We start from the raw sequence: 18,198 nt of genomic DNA, 5'->3' as shown, positions 1-18,198 counted from the left end.
GAGCGTCACTGAGTGACGGACATGTGCGCTATATAAGAAGCCACAATTATAATTGTTATGTCTGATCAACCTATTTTTGTCATGTTTGTGTGGTTGTGACAAATCATTAGGGAGACAAGGCAATAACAATTTAACATGCTCTACAATCTTTGGAGGCTTGCTCTACATTTATCCGTCTCTTTCCTACGCATGGTAGTTTTGCTCAAGGGAAACTACATGATTGTTTGGGTTTATGGAAGAGTAGATTCATTTTTTGACTTCTAGTTTTCAATAAACACAACATTCAACCAACCATCCTGTGAAAACTTCATTCATTGCAGTGGTCGCCTTTCAGTGAAAATAATGAAAAACAGTTTGTGTTTTCGGAGTGAAATCAAAGTTTAAATATTTCTCAGCATGATTCAAACTGGTATTAATGTCATTAATAATCACTATCAGATAGAAACAGATCTCATTAATGTCATTAATAATCACTATCAGATAGAAACAGATCTCATTTTTGTTCTTCTTCAAATAACCAATGCTAGTGCACTTTGTTGTTTTCTCTCATTGAAAGAAACTAACCTACTGTAGTTTAACAAATTTGTGTGCTACAGTGCAATCACCAATCAGGTTGTGAAAATGTTTCTTTTAAACATCACACAAAAAAATCATAAAAAACATCACACAACAAGCCTTAATGTGACCTGGGCCCAGTTTCATGGCTCTGCTTACCGTAAGCACAGGATCAGCGCTTACGGAAGCAGTGAGTTCTGTGCTTACGGCAAGTGTATTTCACAGATTAGCGACGAATTTTGGCTTGTGCCCGTGCGTACTCCACGTTACTAGGCATTCTGTGCTTACAAGGCTAGCGCAGAAATTTGGCGCTAGCATGTCAAGTTGAGAACCGTAATCGTAAGCGCAGACTTCGGCGGAAGCAAAGCCATGAAATTGGGCCCTGCTCTTTGGAAATAACACTTGTTTGCTTGTTTATTTGGATGATCTTCCCACCAAGGGAACTCTGCAAACTCCCACAAGGGGATATAAACACCAAGCTGGCAATAACATCGGTTTATCGTCTATGATTATGAGTTGCACAAACCAACAAATTGTGATTCAGTACCTAGACGACAATACTTATATTCTAGTCAGGTAAAATCAGCGGTCAGCTTGGTACGAATCAAACCAATAATATCTTGTGATTGTCATACAGAAGTTAGAACTGAGACTAAAGTGAGCATTTTTATAAAACTTGAGCACTCACATCAGCAGCAAACATTTCAGGCAATCACACAGCTACATGTACCATCATTGCAATTCAACCATTTTATCAATGTTTTTACTCATTTTATGCATAAATTACCAAGGGGGAAATTAAAATTAGATGACCTTGTTTCAGTTGGGTACATTTTTCATAAATTCTGGTAAAATCATGAAAAATGACAGGCAGTTGGAAGGACATGCAGTAGGCATTTTAGCAGACAGCCTGGATACAATGTTCAACACCGACACTGTACAATGTATGTCACAACTTGCCTCAAATCCAAACAAGCAAAATAAGATTATTCCTAAACAATACTTTATCATCTTACATTTGACTTTTTTATGTGGAATGAACACCTCCATTTTGTTGCTTGGTTGCTGTCAATGCTGTCGGACACACAGCCAATGATGCTTTGATGATATCATAAATGTGCTGTCTGCTGTTCAAGATCGGTTCCACGTTTTGATCGAGACAGTCAACTCTTGTAAACATGAACACTACATTCATGTCCCGCTCCTTGAGTATTGTCCAGCCAACAGTGACTCAGCAACAACATTCACTTATGTATAAACCCCAGTGCTATACATAAGTTGGGTTATTGCGTTCAGAATCCATAAAATCAAGCAACACCCGGGGATGCATTTTGGAGGCTTTGAGATAAATGGAAAAAAAAAAAACAATATCTGAGATCTGAAGCTCTGGTAACATCTCCTTTGAAGATTTCTTATGTAGTTAGTTCAACAGCTATGCTTAACAAACAAGCCACTTTGTTCCTTTGCCCTGCCCCACCCCCCCCCCTACCGATATCATCTTTTGGCGTAGCGTTCTACGTAATGATGCACCTTTGCTTCAAAGTCACTTTTACTACGTTGATGATGCTCGGACGCTTCTATGTTTAGTGGGTCGTCAAAGTTGAGTAAATCCTGTAACGAAAAGAAGACTTGGTTACAAATTTTAGAATTCACAGACATGTTAAACTTTTTCTTTTTTCCTTTTTTGCGAACTGAACATTTCATATTTAGCAAAAAAACTCTACTTGATGGATTAATGATAGTTCCCGCTACTCATTTTGGACAAGGTGTAGAAGTTTGTCTATCTCGGTTGGTCTAGTTGGTAAGACACTGCTCTAGAATTGCAATGGTCGTTGGTTCAAATCGCAACCGAATAATATGCCTGTGATTTTTTTTTCACAGAGCATGGGAAAGTCCTGAGTATACAGTGCTTACTCACATCAGTGGTCAAAATGCATGGGTAAAACCAAAATTAATCTGTTCATCTCAATTTGTCCAAAGTGCCTTCTTTGTTCATTGTAATTTTTCTGTTTCTGTAAAGTTGATTGAGAATTTGAGATTTCTTCCAGGTTTATTCTGCGCTATATAAAACCAAGTTATTATCATGTGGTACTCTAAGTCTTTTTTTCTTTTTGAATGAGAGATCACCTAACATCACAAGGCCAGATGGCCACTTCAAGGAGAGGGCTACACTTAACTGATTTGGACTATCAACCCAAATCAACTGCCACCGGGGCACTTTACCACCTACTTCTGGGGCTGAAACAGGATTACAGCCTTCACACTCCATAAGGATGTAGGCATGGGTATCATCCACTAGGAGCCTGGCTGGTAGAGCAGAAAGCACTACCTTCCCAACTTTTTTCGAAGCAATTATGGCCCTTCTCAAGGGCACAAGTGTCAAAAACTGGGATCTAACCCACACTATGCTCCTGACAACACCAGAGCTTGGGTCTGGTGAACTAGACCGCTCAGCCACAACTACACCAGTTAGTATCCTAGTTGTCTATTTCTCAAAATCCGTCTTTATTGTTGAGGATTCCTCTGGTTTTCTTTGACACTAACAAAATTATGAAATATGTTGATATAATGATGATGATATTAACTTACTGTGAAGAGGAAACTAAGGCCCCATATTACGTCCTTCATTCTCCTGGTAGGTGCCCAGCCTGTTCCATCTACTGAATGTTCCCGGAGTATACTACACAACAATAACAACAAGGTAAACCGATAAGCTTTATATATAGGTTTATGTCCTGCCTTTCACCTCAGTGGACTCTGGTTTGAATCCCACTTTGGGTTTTCAGTTCCTACCCTCCTGGTAGGTGCCCAGCCTGTACCATCCACTGAATGTTCACTTAGTAAACTACACAACAACAACAACAACAAGATATACAAGATATTCTTTATCCCGATGCAAATTTAACATCTCTTATATCATTGCGATACCCGCTGCCAAAACATAGGATTCGAACTGCCTCTAGCTACCGGGCAACCTCGGTAGTCTAGTTGGTAAGACACTGCTCTAGAATTGCAACGGTCGTGGGTTCGGATCCCACCTGAGTAAATTAATGCCTGTGATATTTTTTTACAGAACTCGGGAAAGTACTGAGTATACAGTGCTAACACACATCAGTGTTTGGGTAAAAAACAAAAACAAAAAATTAAAAAGATATACAGAATATCGCTACACTTTACAGTGGTTACATCCTTGCCTTTCACCTCAGTGGACCCTGGTTTGAATCCCACTTTGGGTTTTTAGTCCCTCCTTGATCCATTCCTTCTCCTAATAGGAGCCTAACCTGTATAATCCACTGAATGTTCTCTGAGTATACTACCCAACTTATCTCGAATTAGGACCAGTTACTCGTCCTAACTTAGGACTATCCATGCAATTTGTATATCTCCTAACTCTTTGTGAAATCGACCCCAGAATTATCGGTAAGCTGTATACTTGTTTACTCCATGCCATTCACCTCAGCTCAGGTGAACCCGGTTTCAATCCTGTTTTTGGTTTTCAGTCCATCCTTGTGTGCGAAGTGTTCCCTAGGTAGGGTTTTCCTCCCACAACTACAACTGACATTTCTTCAACATCTCTTCAAAGGGTCTTCAGAGTTGGAGGTTAGACTGCAAGTTGCTTTGAAAGGACTCCTTGATTTCATTAAAAGAAAGGATATAATCGGGAGACTGCCAACCTAGGGTTGGTAGGGCGACGATTTGTCAATCCGGGTTAATCGGTAATTGGTTCAAGTCCGGCTCCGACCCTTTTTTTCTTTGTTCAAACCAAAAACTAAGACAATATATAAAAATAATAATGTATTGTGCCTTTAAACCAAGCTGTGTGTTACATTCAATAAGTAGATCAGCACCCCCTCTCTCTCTCATTCTAGGTATGAACATTAAAAGACTTACCTTAGACATATTTTACCATCTTCTGATATGTTTGGATGCCATATTCTTGTGTGACATTTGACTGTTGGTGGCTGAAGAGGAGAAACGAACAACAAAACACATTATTCCAAAGTAAAGTGTTTCTCAAAGGCTTTGTTTTATCAAAAGCAGCTGTACCGCTAACCAAGTAAGTTTTTATTGCCATTACTTTTAAAAGTGATTACCAAACTTAAACCTTCCCTATAGATAAATCTTAGTGCTTTGTGAAATCGAGCTCTAGGCACTTTGAAGTTCTTTCTTCCCACCTTTACTTCTCTCATAACCACCACACTCATGGCCCAGGAGGGTTCAAACAACATTGCATTGGTTTACTCTCTCTCAATCCCTAAACCTTCACTCAGTAAGGACCCCTTGTACAACGCACCCGATTTCTGAGTCTAAATGGACACAAAGGAATTGACTCCCAAAAGGCGGAAATGGTAGATGCGTATTGTTTGGAGATGCGTTCCTCGTTGTGCAAGGTGTGTATAGAAATCAAAAGACCAGTAGTATTTGTACGCGAAACGCTGCCAGATATGCAGGGGTCAAACGCACATCTGCCTCCTTTTGGCAACAGGAATGGCACTTTTTGGAGGTGCGTTTCGTGTTGTGCAAAGGGACTACATAAATCAATAGAACCCTTTGCATAATGTGAAACACTAGAGGTACGCTGAGGTCTCACATGTGTTTAAATGCAGCTTTTGTCCATTTATCTGTCTTCTTTTGGAAGTAAGGATGGCTTTTTTGAGAGAGTGACGAAAGACACTTACCACAATATTGTACTCCTCTGGGACGTAGATACTGAAGATGAATCTACCGCCTCGCCAGTAACCTTCTTCTGGCTCCACTGTGAGTTGTAAAGAATGCAGCTTATCAACATCTTCATATTGCACTGTACAGCACGCTGTTAAAGATTCATAAGAAGATAAATTAACAACTTGGAATTAGAATTAGAATTAGCTGTCACCAAATAAAGGGAACTATGGTATAACTGACAACATAGTATTAGCCTGTTATTTTGACCCTAGCAGAGTCTTTCTCAAAGGCTTAATGACAACAACAACAAGAAACTTTTCCAAGAAGGAATTTACTATATTAACCTTTTGTCTATGCCCTCTCCTTTTCCCATTGACATCCTTTTTTAAAGTTTCTCCCACTCACTAATTAATCAAATGTTGTCCCTCTTTGATTTTATCCTTTTTATTTCCATCTTCTTGTGATCAAACCAGCCCCTTTCCCCCAATACCTTTGTCTCCTTATTCATTGTTTACCCCTTGCTTTTAAGTACACTTTCTGCCCCTCTCTCTCTCTCTATTCTTGTAATTCCACTAAACTGCTTCTGTTACATCTGTTCATGTTTGTTTTGTTGCCATTTAGCCTTCAAAAAGACTCTGCTAGGGTCAAAACATCAGGCCATTAACTACAATGTGTTTCTTAAACTTATAAAACGTTCTTTGATGTTCCTTGATGTTAATAAAAAGGTGCAAGTCCACTCAAGATGAATTCAACAGTTGAATGCTCTGAATGAAAGTAGGAATTGACAGACTGTAGAGATTCTTCCACTATGGGAATTCCAGAAAGTTTAAGAAGATATTATTGTAAGAACCCAGGCCTCGAAATAATAACAGCACCCACAGCAATTGCTGTGGTGCCCGGGGCTGTTGCTGTATACCCTGTGCAAGGTTCCTAAACAAATTAACGCTGTGAAATAAGCGGTTAAAGGATTTCGGTACCTTTTCGAAATGTCCATAGATTTACATTAAACTTACAGGGTTTGAAGATAATGATAGTGGAAAGCTTCCCTTCAAATATTACTTACTGAGGTGCTGTAGTTTTTGAGAAATGAGTAAAACAATGTCATGAAAAAGGAGTTAATCTAACGGTTCTTTTCAGAACCACCCCAACTCATTTAGAGATTCATTACATGGTGTTACCGCAAACTCTTCTATACGTTTGTAAATGCTTAAAATAATTTTCATGACATTGTTTTACTCATTTCCCAAATACTACAGCACCTCAGCACGTAATATTTTCAGAGAAGCTTTCTACTATCATTATCTTCAAACCATGTAAGTTTAATGTTAATCTATGGACTTTGTGTTTTTTGTCCTACAAAAGTTACACCCTTTAAATTGGGGTATTCGAACCCATAACCTTGTAAAAAATGTTGCAAGTCGTGAGTTAGGACAAGAGTAACTGATCTTAACTTAGGACTAGCCTTATTTCCTAGCCCTAGGGATAGTCATAAGTTCTTTGTAAAATTGCCCCCTGCAGTTTAAACCACTTGACTACGGTGAGTTTAGTAGATTGTTTTACCGGGTAGATTTGCATCCATCTCTGGCACCTCTTTCCTCAGCAGCATATCTCGGACTGAAACTCTCTTGGAGTTATCGCCAGCCTTTGGGGAGGAGTGTGAGTTATTTGCTTGCCGAGCTGCATTCTCCTTCCTCTTCTTGGATAAGGTGATCATCCCTGGACAAGAAATCATAAACTCATGAAGTAGACCTTACATGACGTCATTTAAGTTGGGTGCCCTCGCTTTGAGCTCATACAGAGATTGTTTATTAGCCAATTCTGTGCCCACAAATCTGTGCAATGCCATTGTTTCAGCATTATGAAAAGTGGCAGTCAGATGCAGCCTAGACTCCTAGTACTACAACTATGAGGATTATTACGCAATTGAATGATAGCGGAACAAACTTGATAGTTCTAGGTAGGAGGAGTTGCACAGATTTATCTATTACAAAAACAAAAACAAAAAATATTATAACTGAGAATCTGACCAAATGTTTTGTTTACCTTTTGGACTTTCAATCTCCAACCTAGACTATACCCTTTCAGAATAGCATCTCGCACTATTTGCTAAAAGTAGAAGCCAAGTACACATATCTCAGACTTCCAATGTCAAATTTCATTAGCGCGCATAGGGCCTATGCCCAAATTGTTACATGTTTACTTGCACTAACTAGATGCAGTTTGGCAAATCGATGATGCAGTGATTGCGTATGTGGTGTGGCATATTTGTCTGACAGTCGGATAATTTAACAAAAGTGACGTCATTAATGCAAGGTGCTATAGTAATAATAGTATTACAGATTACAACCGCTATTTTACTTTATATTGGCAGTTCGGTGGAAATGTATTTTATTTATGCTTAGCAAAAACATTGGCAGGAAACCAATTTAAGAAAAGAGTGTACATATTGTGATAACATTTTGGCTCTTAACTTTATTTTGGTAAGCATAATTTTGTTGTGACTTGCTCTTTTAGTGTTTTTGTCTTCGTAATTTCAGGCGATTTGACCCTCGCCACACAACCCATGATGATCATCATGGAGAAACAAATAGAATGTAAAAAAATGTAACTTGACTGTGATTAGATTTATGTTTGTGAGCAAACAATCATTAAAATTTGTTTACTAAGGTGAAAAGTATGGTACATACAAACACAAAATTCCACTAATAACATATAACATAGTAAACAAATTATAGCCTTTACTTTACCTACTCTTTTGACGAACTCTCAACGATGTACGTGAAATTTCTAGCATTCCCAGCCTGAATAAGTGAGTTAACTGGAGGCCCTCTAGCGGCAGCGACGTACCAGTCAGGTAACCATTTCAATTCAGCAGAATGCTGTACAATATTGGTGGTGTGGTCGTCTGGATACCATGCGCATATAGTAAACGTCAACGGTGTGTTGTTCAGAATGGCGAATTTCCAGTGGCCGTGGCAGTACGAATTTCCACCGTTTTTTACGTAAGAAGAATTTTATTTACAATATTAAAGTATATCGTTAGATTGAGCATCTTTTCCGATTTTAGAAATTATCATTTGATTGTTGTAAAATTCTTAATCTCTTCCCAATTTTAGAAAATATCAGGACTGACACATTTCGTGTGTACACAAAATCCTACCCATCTCCATAATCCCCCGCATATTTACCACACTCACTTCATGGAGGTAGAATTCCCCCATGCTGATGCTCACACACTGTCCCCTCCTCTCCCACATCCCTCCCCCCCCCAAAAAAAAAAAAATAAATAAATAAATAAATAAATAAAAGTAAAACCATGGTAACACTAACAAACCATTCACATGTTAACTAGTTCCTTAATAAATAAGAATCACCGTTTCGTATTTTCTCTCCATCCATGGCAAAAAAATAAAAAATACCAGTTGATCGTCCCCGCTAGCATCCTTTTTTGGGGGTGTGGGTAAAATCTGGAACTGCCTGATCATGCTGATCTGCCTGATTTGCCGGAACTCCAAAACTAATACACTGTTTTTCTAAAATATGTAATGTAAGCCGCCGGAGTTAAATATAGATAGTGATAATCCTTTTTTTTACTATTTAGTTACTATTTTTCGATTTTTGTAAAAAAAAAATTTTTTTAAATCTAACTTGATGCTCTCGAACACTTGTATTATGTAACCGTCTGTTTCATAAAACAATTAGTGAATGCCTACCAGCAAATCTTTTTAGTATTATCCAACCCTTATAGTGTTAGTGTTAACACAGGTCCTCATGCAACTAATATAGGTATAAATAAGTTTGCGATTGATTCAAACTGAAGAATTGGTGGCCTGTTTGAGCAAAGCAAATCCAAAATTGTCTTACTTTTGTTGAGTGCAACCTTCAAAATCCAATGATTGAAGATAAATGCACTGCCATACAAAGTTGCGATGATCGAACCCTCCATCCTCCCAACGGTCGGTCGCAGACCATCAGGAGGATGGAAGGTTACGATCATTGCAACTATGCCAGACATACATGTACCAGGGCAAACCCTACTCCTAGAACTATGTTGTTAGTTCAGCTATCATCTCCACGAGATGATAGCGATCACCACGAGATGATAGCAGAACGGACATCAAAGTTCTAGGAGTAAGCGAAATTACTTAGCAACCAATGTGTACTAGGGTTGTTTACGTGCTTTGATAGTTTTATACTGTAACAACACACAGGGCCCCTTATTTAGTACATGTAGTCCAAACCAAAGGACAAAGCAATAGGCCTAATGGTTTAATGTGTGGTATATTAATACTTTTCTTATTCAGTCACTATCACAATAGCAGGCTGATGCATGTAGTATTGCAAGGTCTTACTCGGGCATGAGTGGGATTTTGAGTCGCAACTAATGTTGTGTGGTGATTTTTGTAAAATGTAATTCATTCACAATTTTTTTTAAATATTTCATTCATTTTCAGCTTACAACCCAACTTGGAAACGAGGAAGAAACAGCTCGCTGCCTGGTGTGACTTGGTCCTGGCATATCACAAGCATCACAAACTCTTCAGTCTAGATCTAAAAGAAGCTCAGTCATCACCGCTATTCAACAACTCAAAGATCAATAGTATCCTTTTCATAGAGCAACAGTGTGATAAACACAAATTGGTTTAATAGATGGACATTTTAATCTGGATTTTTCCCAGATGCAACTTTCCATCTGTTAAATCGTTGCAGTACACCCTGCTAAAATATAGGATTCGAACAGCCTCCAGCTGCCTGGCAATCTCGGTGGTCTAGTTGGTAAGACACTGCTCTAGAAATTGAAAGGTTGTAAGGTTGTGGGTTCAAATCCCACCGAGTAGTATGCCAATAATTGTTTTCACAGAGCACAGGACAGTACTGAGTATACATTGCTAACACACAGGTGTATATGGGTAAGACCATAGCTAACAGTTTGGTTTGTTGAAATTCTTTTGCAGGGCTTGATTTTTTGGGGAAAATCCACAAGACGGGTCAGAAATATCAGAACCTTTACTGGACCAGGATTTTACTTACAGAATTAAAATGAAAAAAAGACAAGAATCAAAATGAGAACACAGTTTTATCATCTAAACTGTTTTTTTTTTTTTTTTTTTTTTTTTTTTTTTTTTTTTTTTGAGCAAACACTCACTAAGATGTTTAAAAGTTTAATTCAGTACAATCTATCACTTAGAATTGTTTTTGTGTAAGGGGAAACTGCGCTACAGGTATTTATTCATAGTTTATGTTTTTCAAAAAAATGTTAGGCCTAATGGCCCAGCATTTAGTCTTTGAGAAAAACTCTTTCTAGGTTTGAAACATGAGGGATACAGTGGCCTCTTGTCACAGTGCATTCTTGATGGTCAAGTGGTTAAGACATCTGCTCTAGAATGCCAGGGTCATGCGAGGTTTGAATCCCACCCTGTTGATGTTTTTCCATTTTTTTAATATTTTTTTGTATGCACGTCGCCAGACACACAAGGCCTGATGGCCACTTCAAGGTGTGGTCTACAATTATTTTTTTCCAGAGGCCGTTGCCACCTACTCGTAGGGCTGAAACAGGGTTGCCCCTTTTACAGTCCATACGGATGTAGGCTTTGGTATCATCAGTCCGAAGCCTGGCCGGTAGAGCAGAAAGCACTACCACCCCAATTTTACGTAGCAAGTGTCACGACCAAGATTCGAACCCACACTCTGCTGGTTAAACACCAGAGCTTGAATCTGGGGTCGATTTCACTAACGCGTTTTGGTCATCGCAAACGCCGAAATCGATCGCTAAATCTAAAATCCATCGCAACTTAGCGATGGATTTTTAGCCGACGATTTCACTAAAACTTAACGATGAATATACTCGTCGCAAAGTTTTATTTAGCGATGACAATCTTGCGATGACATGTTAGTGGTCGCAAAGTAAAAGTTCATCGCAAACTTATGATACATCGCGCCATTATGTGCTTATAGTTTTAGCGGTGTACGTTTTGACGTATAAATTGCCCGTGATTTAGAGTAAAATGAGTGGCGCTACATTATTTTAGTCTTGCGGTCTTTTACCTGGTAGACTCAGATTGCCGATGACAACTATCAGCGACGCAACTGCAGCAAAGAGCCCCTTAATATCGGTAAAAAGGAGATACTATATGGGTTCGATTATTTTAACCATCATTTAAAAAAAAAATGTGTAATGTATTGGCAAACTGACAGTGTGAAGCTATATTATTAGACAGATATGTCAGAATTTTCATCAACCCCACCGTAACAACAGATTTACGAAAACTGTTTATTAAAATCTAAAATTATAATAGAGGCCATAGGCCTATAAATGCTTTAACCCTTTGTAAATGAATGCCTAAACATCGTCCACAATAGTTCGTAGGCACCAACATGACAACGACTTACATATAAACTGCACAATGCCATTTCATTTCGAGCGACGACCGACGATTTTGTTGCGGGATGTCAAAGGTCACTACTATTAGCCTCGTACAAAAACTTTATTTCCCTTTTAACGTCATCGCAATTGCGATGACTTTAGTGAAACGCAGAATTAGCGACATCGCAATTGCGATGGATTTGAGGTTTGCGATCTCATCGCAATTGTGTTAGCGATGATCGCAAACATAGACGTTAGTGAAATTGGCCCCTGGTGCTCTTAACCGCTCGGCCACGACACACCGGAAAGTACTGAGTATATGCCAGTATAAGGGTAAAGCCAAAATAATATTCCTAGGTCCGATGCAACTATTTTATCTACTAAATCAATGATTAGAACAGTTATTCCCGTCTGAATAAAAATCAGAAATAATTAATTTCCTTCACTCTCTCAGGAAAATTATCCACAGATTCAATTTGTACAATTTTAGAAGAACTCGGCAATAAAGGTAAGTGCTATTTTCGGTTGCTTGTTTAAAGTCAAATTTCAGCATTAGTGATGATAGAAAAGTTGCTGCTGTTGGTTTGATTACTCTTTATGAATCAAGGTAAGGTACAGCATTGCCAATCCGTTGAGCATCGGTATGCTAGCTGTCTTTGAATAAAGATAAGGTATAGCCAGTGGCCTAGGGTGCGTTTTGGCGGCTGTAACCAATAACTGTTTCTGACGTCGTAACCGAACTCGGTTATCGTTCAGTCTGAACAGCAGAACCAACGACCAACAACCGAAACAGTTGTTGGTTACCACCACCAAAACGCACCCCTAATTAAAGGAGCTTGGCACCATTTGAACCCCCCCCCCCCCCCCATTTTAAATCTTGATATTTGGGATTTGATATTTGGGATTTGAAATGGCATAACGAGAGCATTGGAACTGGGTTGTTTAAAAAAAAGGCAAATGGAAACTTTGTCAGAAGGGCACACCTAGAAAATAATGGTGCACCCCCTTGTGCCGCCCTAAAATTGTTACGATGCTGGGTAAATTATGGGCAATGCTTTAGAAAGTAGGTTTTATCGAGAATTGTTAATATTATTTGAAAAACTGCTGTATCTGCTTTTTTCGAAAACTGCTGTATCTGTTTTTCGAAAGATGCTGCTGTAGTTTTTGAAAACTGCTGTAGCAATGCTTTAGAAAGTAGGTTTTATCCAGAATTGTTAATATTATTTGAAAAACTGCTGTATCTGCTTTTTTCGAAAACTGCTGTATCTGTTTTTCGAAAGATGCTGCTGTAGTTTTTGAAAACTGCTGTAGCTGTTTTTCATCGCAAACCGCTGTAGCTGGTTTTCAAAAACTGCTGTAGTTTGTTATGATAAGATTTCTGGTAGGCAGGTATGATAAGATTTCTTGTCACAACTTGTAGTTTTCCTGTTTGTCATATTAACATATCGCTGTATTTAATTTAAATTGCCATTTTATTGTCACAGGAAATATAGAATGGACAGATAAGACAAAGACAAGGTGTTTAGTCATGTGGAGAACGCCTGAAGAATGGGGTGACTTGATTTACAGATGGGTAAGAAAACACAACGTGATCATTCTTTCTTGCAATTACTCTTGCTTTAACTATTATCAAGTGCATTTTTAAAAGACCAATGCACTTTACAGTATATAAAAATACATGCAAACAATGTAAAATGCAAAAGCACAAAAGCAAGAAAAATGTTTTAATGTACACACACATCCCACAATAAATTCAAAAATACAGTACTGTTCAGAAGGCAGCTGTAGTGAAAACTGCAGGATCCATGAATTTTGTTTGGTATAGCGGTCGTACTGAACAACAATTTAGGGCTCCTTAAATTGAATATGAATTCCAAGATTGGGTCCGTTAGGCACATATATATTAAGTTCATCTTCTCATTAGCTTCGTCACCACTATGGGAGTAGTAGTCGGATGTCCAAACATACAGGATTAAAATATAACTCGTGTTCATGTGAAACAAACAATGGCTTTTAATACTACCACAAGAGGGCGCTAGACTGAATTATAACACACCTCTTGCTTGTTCTGTGTTCTGGTTGGCTGAAACACGGTCACGTGGGATGAACTAATATAGGCTAGTGATCGCGCGTGTGTGTTTTGTGGAAATAGTACCAGAGCGGGCAATAGTCTTTGAATATAGTTCCCACAGTAACAGCGCCCTCTCTTGACTTGAACCGTGAACAACAACTACAAAATTCCTTTGTCTGTTCTTCTTTGACATTTAAGACCCAGCTCACAGTGGTTTAAAACCCTATGTGACCCCGACATCGACAAGTTTCTGTACAATAATCGGTCAAAATACCTTCATAATCGGTCAAAAATACCTTTATAATATCTCAAGCATGTCTCAATGTCATCTTTAGGTAGATAAAACGTGGTTGTCCATTAAAATAATCCACAATTTATCGATCCGTGTCGTGATTCACGAATTATTGTGACAATTTTTATGATGTGGTTTTGAAGTCAACAGAGGGCGCTATATCTTCCGTGTGTAATGTTAATGTACACGATGTTTTTGGTTAAAAACAGCGTTCTGAAAACTTAGTTTTTGGGAGTGAAGGCGATCTTGCGGGATTTCGGCGCTATTTTATTTTCAAAGCTAAGTAGTCACTCTATCATTTTATGGAAACAAATACAAAAAATATGTTGGCCGTTGGTGCCCGATTGGGAAAATATCCAACGATTTGATTTTTGTTTATTTTCCTTAATTTTGCGATGTAAACAATTGCTTTTTTGAAAATTCTCATTTTCAGGAATAAAAACTCATTTTCGCTAATTTACCGTGAATTTCTAGCCACAACGAATGGTTACTTTACTAATCTATTACATATTTTTAGCATTTCGTCCAGGCCCTTAATGGCTTATTTTAAAGATGTGTGGCGGTATTTTTTTTTTATAAGTAGCATTTTTTGACATTTTAGTCGAAGATTTCAAAGCATTTTTGCCGTATCATCAAAACTTCGGTCCCTATTTAATTTTCTACAGTGCGAAAGGTCACTTATACAGGTAATTTAAAAACAATATTTGTTTTCTCAAACAATTTGTATATGCCTACCCTGGTATTTTTTTTAACATAAGGGTTTGTGATTTTTGCTGAATATAAGTGTATGTCACAATATACGAACTACAAATCCTTAAAAAACCAGGGTCATAAATTTCAAAAAAATAAAAATTCTTCAACAAATTAGTTCTTCTTGTTCAAGTCACCAAAGATATGTAGGTATCTCAGAAAAAAAAATCGGACCTGATGTCTGGGTCTTAAACCACTGTGCAGCTGTGTTATAAAACACATATTGACTGGCATAATTCGGTAACTTGTGTATGTCTATTCCCCCTCGGGCCTGTGAGTGGTCGCTCTTCTGGTCACTCAAAGTCCCTCTGGGGAATAGATGTACACTAGTTACCTCATTGCCATTCAATATGTGTATACTGGTGCATACTATTTTTGGTAGTGTTCCATTGCAACTTAAACTCTTGCTTTATTCTTTCCACTTTTTTAAAAAGGCTTCTAGCAATGCTATGACCAACACAGTGTGCACTCTGTACGAGCTGGCTCATGGAGATAACACAAAACAAGAAGGTATGTGATGAACATCTTAAAGAGCTTTTTAACTTGAGAGTTAACTTTGATTCTAGATCTACCCGTATGTGCCTCCATGTTTGATGTACCGGTATATGAATGAGGAAAGATTTTTATTTCAGAAAATGTTTTTACATTTTTCATCTAGACCATGGTTAGACAATTGTTTTAAATGTGTACAGACATAATACAGTGTGTGTGAAATTTATATTGCTGTGGCTACCCCATGATGTTTGAAGTATGGGTAGACAAGGTGATCTAGCCATATCTAGCCATAGTCAAGGCCTTTGTGTCAGAGTGAAAAGGGGCTTGTTTATGGCTGCGGCTGTTTCCGCCATGTTGTAAACAGGTGTGTTGGTTGACACAGTGATCTATTTATAATTAATCACATATGACTTTGTTGCATACTAGCCCCTCTAATTTAACCTTGTTGTTATTTGTACTGTTCATGCATTACAAACCTCCCTTAAAACCTATAAGCTTTTATGACAAAAACATTGTCACTCTATTTTGTATCAAGTGGTAAATATTACAGCTGATACATAACAAATCTTATTCAAAATCATCCATATTTATCTGTTTGTCATACAGTTAAATTGTTATGTTATTATTCATGTTTTGTTCAATAAAAATGTTTCAAAGGGACCAAAGTTCAAAACAATGGTTATTGAAAGTAAAAAGAATATGATTCAATGGAGCACTCATTATAAATAGCGCCCTCTTGTGGTGTACTGGTTCTTCTCATGTCTCTTATAATGCCTACATTTATTTCCATACTGAGCGGTAAATAGCATAATCCAAACAGACAATATAGTGGAGGCACGATCCTTATAAGCCACGGCTTGAACTGGAGTGCCTTTAGAAGAGAAAAACAAAACACTTAATTATCTAAATAATAAATAAATTAACTAGTTAAAGGCAGTGGACACTATTGGTAATTACTCAAAATAATTATTATCATAAAACCTTTCTTGTATATGAGTAATGGAGAGAGGTTGATAGTGTAAAACATTGTGAGAAACAGCTCCCTCTGAAGTGGCGTAGTTAATAGTGTCTAGTGTCTTAATTATGACAAATGATCTGCTGGGCACAAATGTCCTGACAATGAACTTGAAATAAGAGGCAACCAAAAACTGTGAATTAGCAAGTCAGGAGAATAAACCAAACAGAAGGACTATGCTTAATATCCGGGCCCAATTTCAAAGATCTGCTTAAGAACAAAAAGTAGCTGATCTCAGAAAAATTTGCCTAAGCAGAATTATATTAGATTAGATTAGATTAGATTAGATTTATTTATTTGTCCACGTTAAAAACATAGAAACTTGACATCCACTGGCCAAATACAAGTATACACAATCAATATAAAAACTATATAAATTACCTAAATTACAAAATAAGTTAAGTTAGAAATACAAAGCAACAAAAGACGCGCACACTAACAAAAATGCACCAGCCAAAACAACGCCAACCGGCCAATAAGGTTACCAGCCAAACTAACATGTCTTAAGTACAATTTGTGACTGGTTGACTGCTCAGTTCTGCTTAGCAGACAATTGTTAAGCAATATTTTCTGCTTAAGCTCTATGAAATTGGGCCCAGAAGATAAGATACTAGTTGAAAGATTTTCTTTAAGTGCTTGAAGAGACTTTGGACTTAGAATTAGATCTAGTAGTATTTGAAATAGATCTAAATGTGTGTTGTTGTTTTTTTTCTAGTGTATATCGTATATTTACAGGATGAACTGATAAAAAATAAGTGATGAAATTTTCTTGTGTTTTATGATATGCTTGCAACTTATGGTAATTTTATATTTTAACTTGTTTAATTTCAGAATTTGTTGGCCTCGAAGACTGGCTACTTAAGAGAGCTTTGAGGGCGCTAGAAAAACAAAGGAAAGCAGAGTTAATGTCATTTGGTAATGGTGAAGGGGTTAAATTCTTTTGATATGTACTCTGTCTAGCTATTTGTTGTTTTTAATCAAAGATACATGTAAATGTTTATAGCAAATTTATTTCCTAAGAATGTAACCGTTGTTGCTTACGTCTTAGTAGTAGTACATGTAGCAGCAATTATGGCTGAAATAAGAAGGTGAAATGATATAAGGTATTTGAACATAAACAAAATATGATGTTCATCAAAGTTTCAGTGTGTTTGAGTGATATGCCATCCATATCACTAAAAACACATTCATTTCTACTGAATTTGAAAACTTAGACTGGAAAATAACAAGTTTGCTTTTATTTTGTGAAAGCAGGACATGACCCATAATACTGCATACTTGTTGTGCACAATTTTGTGAGAATATCCCTAACCAAAACATATTCCAGTCCAAACCTTTCTTAAAAACAATTTCTAATGCTTACAAATAGATTTCTTGGAAACTAACAGATTTTTTGAGAGATGTCAGCTTTCATTTGGCAAATATTACCAATAGTATGATTGTGGTGATCATGTATATCCAGATTTCAAAAGCAGGTCGTGGCTGAGCGGTCTAGTTTACCGCACCTAAGCTCTGGTGTTGTTGGCAGCAGAGTGCAGGTACGATTCCTGGTCATGAAACTTTTGCCCTTGAACCCAACTTGTTTTATAAAATGAGGTTAGCTCTTCAGGTATGCTTCTACAAACAGTCTTAGACCAGGGGGGCTTCAAAAAATTGGTGTGCCCTTTAAGGCACTGGACACTATTGGTAATTACTCAAAATTGATAGCAAACAACTTACTTGGTAACGAGCTATGGAGAGTTGTTGATAGTATGAAACTTTGTGAAAAACGGCTCCCTCTGAAGTAGCGAAGTTTTTTAGAAAGGGGTAGTTTCTCACTCAAATTTTTGAATACTTCAGGCCTGAAGCCTTTTTTTTACGCATCTAAAAGCACAAACATGTGTGCAACAAGGGCGTTTTTTCCTTTCAATAGTCTCTTGCAACTTCGATGACCATTTGAGTCAAAATTTTCACAGATTTGTTATTTTATGTATAGTATGTTGGGATACACT

The 18,198-nt window shown here is 37.6% G+C and overlaps 2 protein-coding genes across 3 annotated transcripts; one reads left to right on the top strand and one right to left on the bottom strand.

Moving 5' to 3' along the window:
• Positions 1-1,044: 1,044 nt before the first annotated feature.
• Positions 1,045-8,119, bottom strand: LOC117291433 (NEDD8-conjugating enzyme UBE2F-like). 2 transcript variants are annotated; one of them, XM_033773110.1, is made up of 6 exons: positions 7,972-8,119; positions 6,781-6,936; positions 5,235-5,368; positions 4,447-4,517; positions 3,145-3,235; positions 1,045-2,166 (listed from the first exon to the last, which is right to left on the bottom strand). In XM_033773110.1, the coding sequence occupies exons 1-6, from the start codon at positions 8,012-8,014 to the stop codon at positions 2,050-2,052; spliced, it is 612 nt and encodes a 203-aa protein (XP_033629001.1). In that variant the 5' UTR covers positions 8,015-8,119; the 3' UTR covers positions 1,045-2,049. The 2 variants fall into 2 exon arrangements, with proteins under 2 accessions (XP_033629001.1, XP_033629002.1); XM_033773111.1 differs by having other exon boundaries at positions 7,968-8,116.
• Positions 8,120-8,151: 32 nt separating this feature from the next.
• LOC117291435 (vacuolar protein-sorting-associated protein 25-like) lies at positions 8,152-17,942 on the top strand. Its single transcript, XM_033773112.1, has 6 exons — positions 8,152-8,222; positions 9,675-9,820; positions 12,039-12,092; positions 13,069-13,157; positions 15,132-15,207; positions 17,039-17,942. The coding sequence occupies exons 1-6, from the start codon at positions 8,173-8,175 to the stop codon at positions 17,149-17,151; spliced, it is 528 nt and encodes a 175-aa protein (XP_033629003.1). The 5' UTR covers positions 8,152-8,172; the 3' UTR covers positions 17,152-17,942.
• The last annotated feature ends 256 nt before the right edge of the window (positions 17,943-18,198 follow it).

Source organism: Asterias rubens, chromosome 6 (assembly GCF_902459465.1).
Source record: "Asterias rubens chromosome 6, eAstRub1.3, whole genome shotgun sequence".
NCBI lineage: Eukaryota > Metazoa > Echinodermata > Asteroidea > Forcipulatida > Asteriidae > Asterias > Asterias rubens.
Note: the sequence above shows the minus strand (reverse complement) of the source record. Positions and strands in the feature narration are given on the sequence as shown.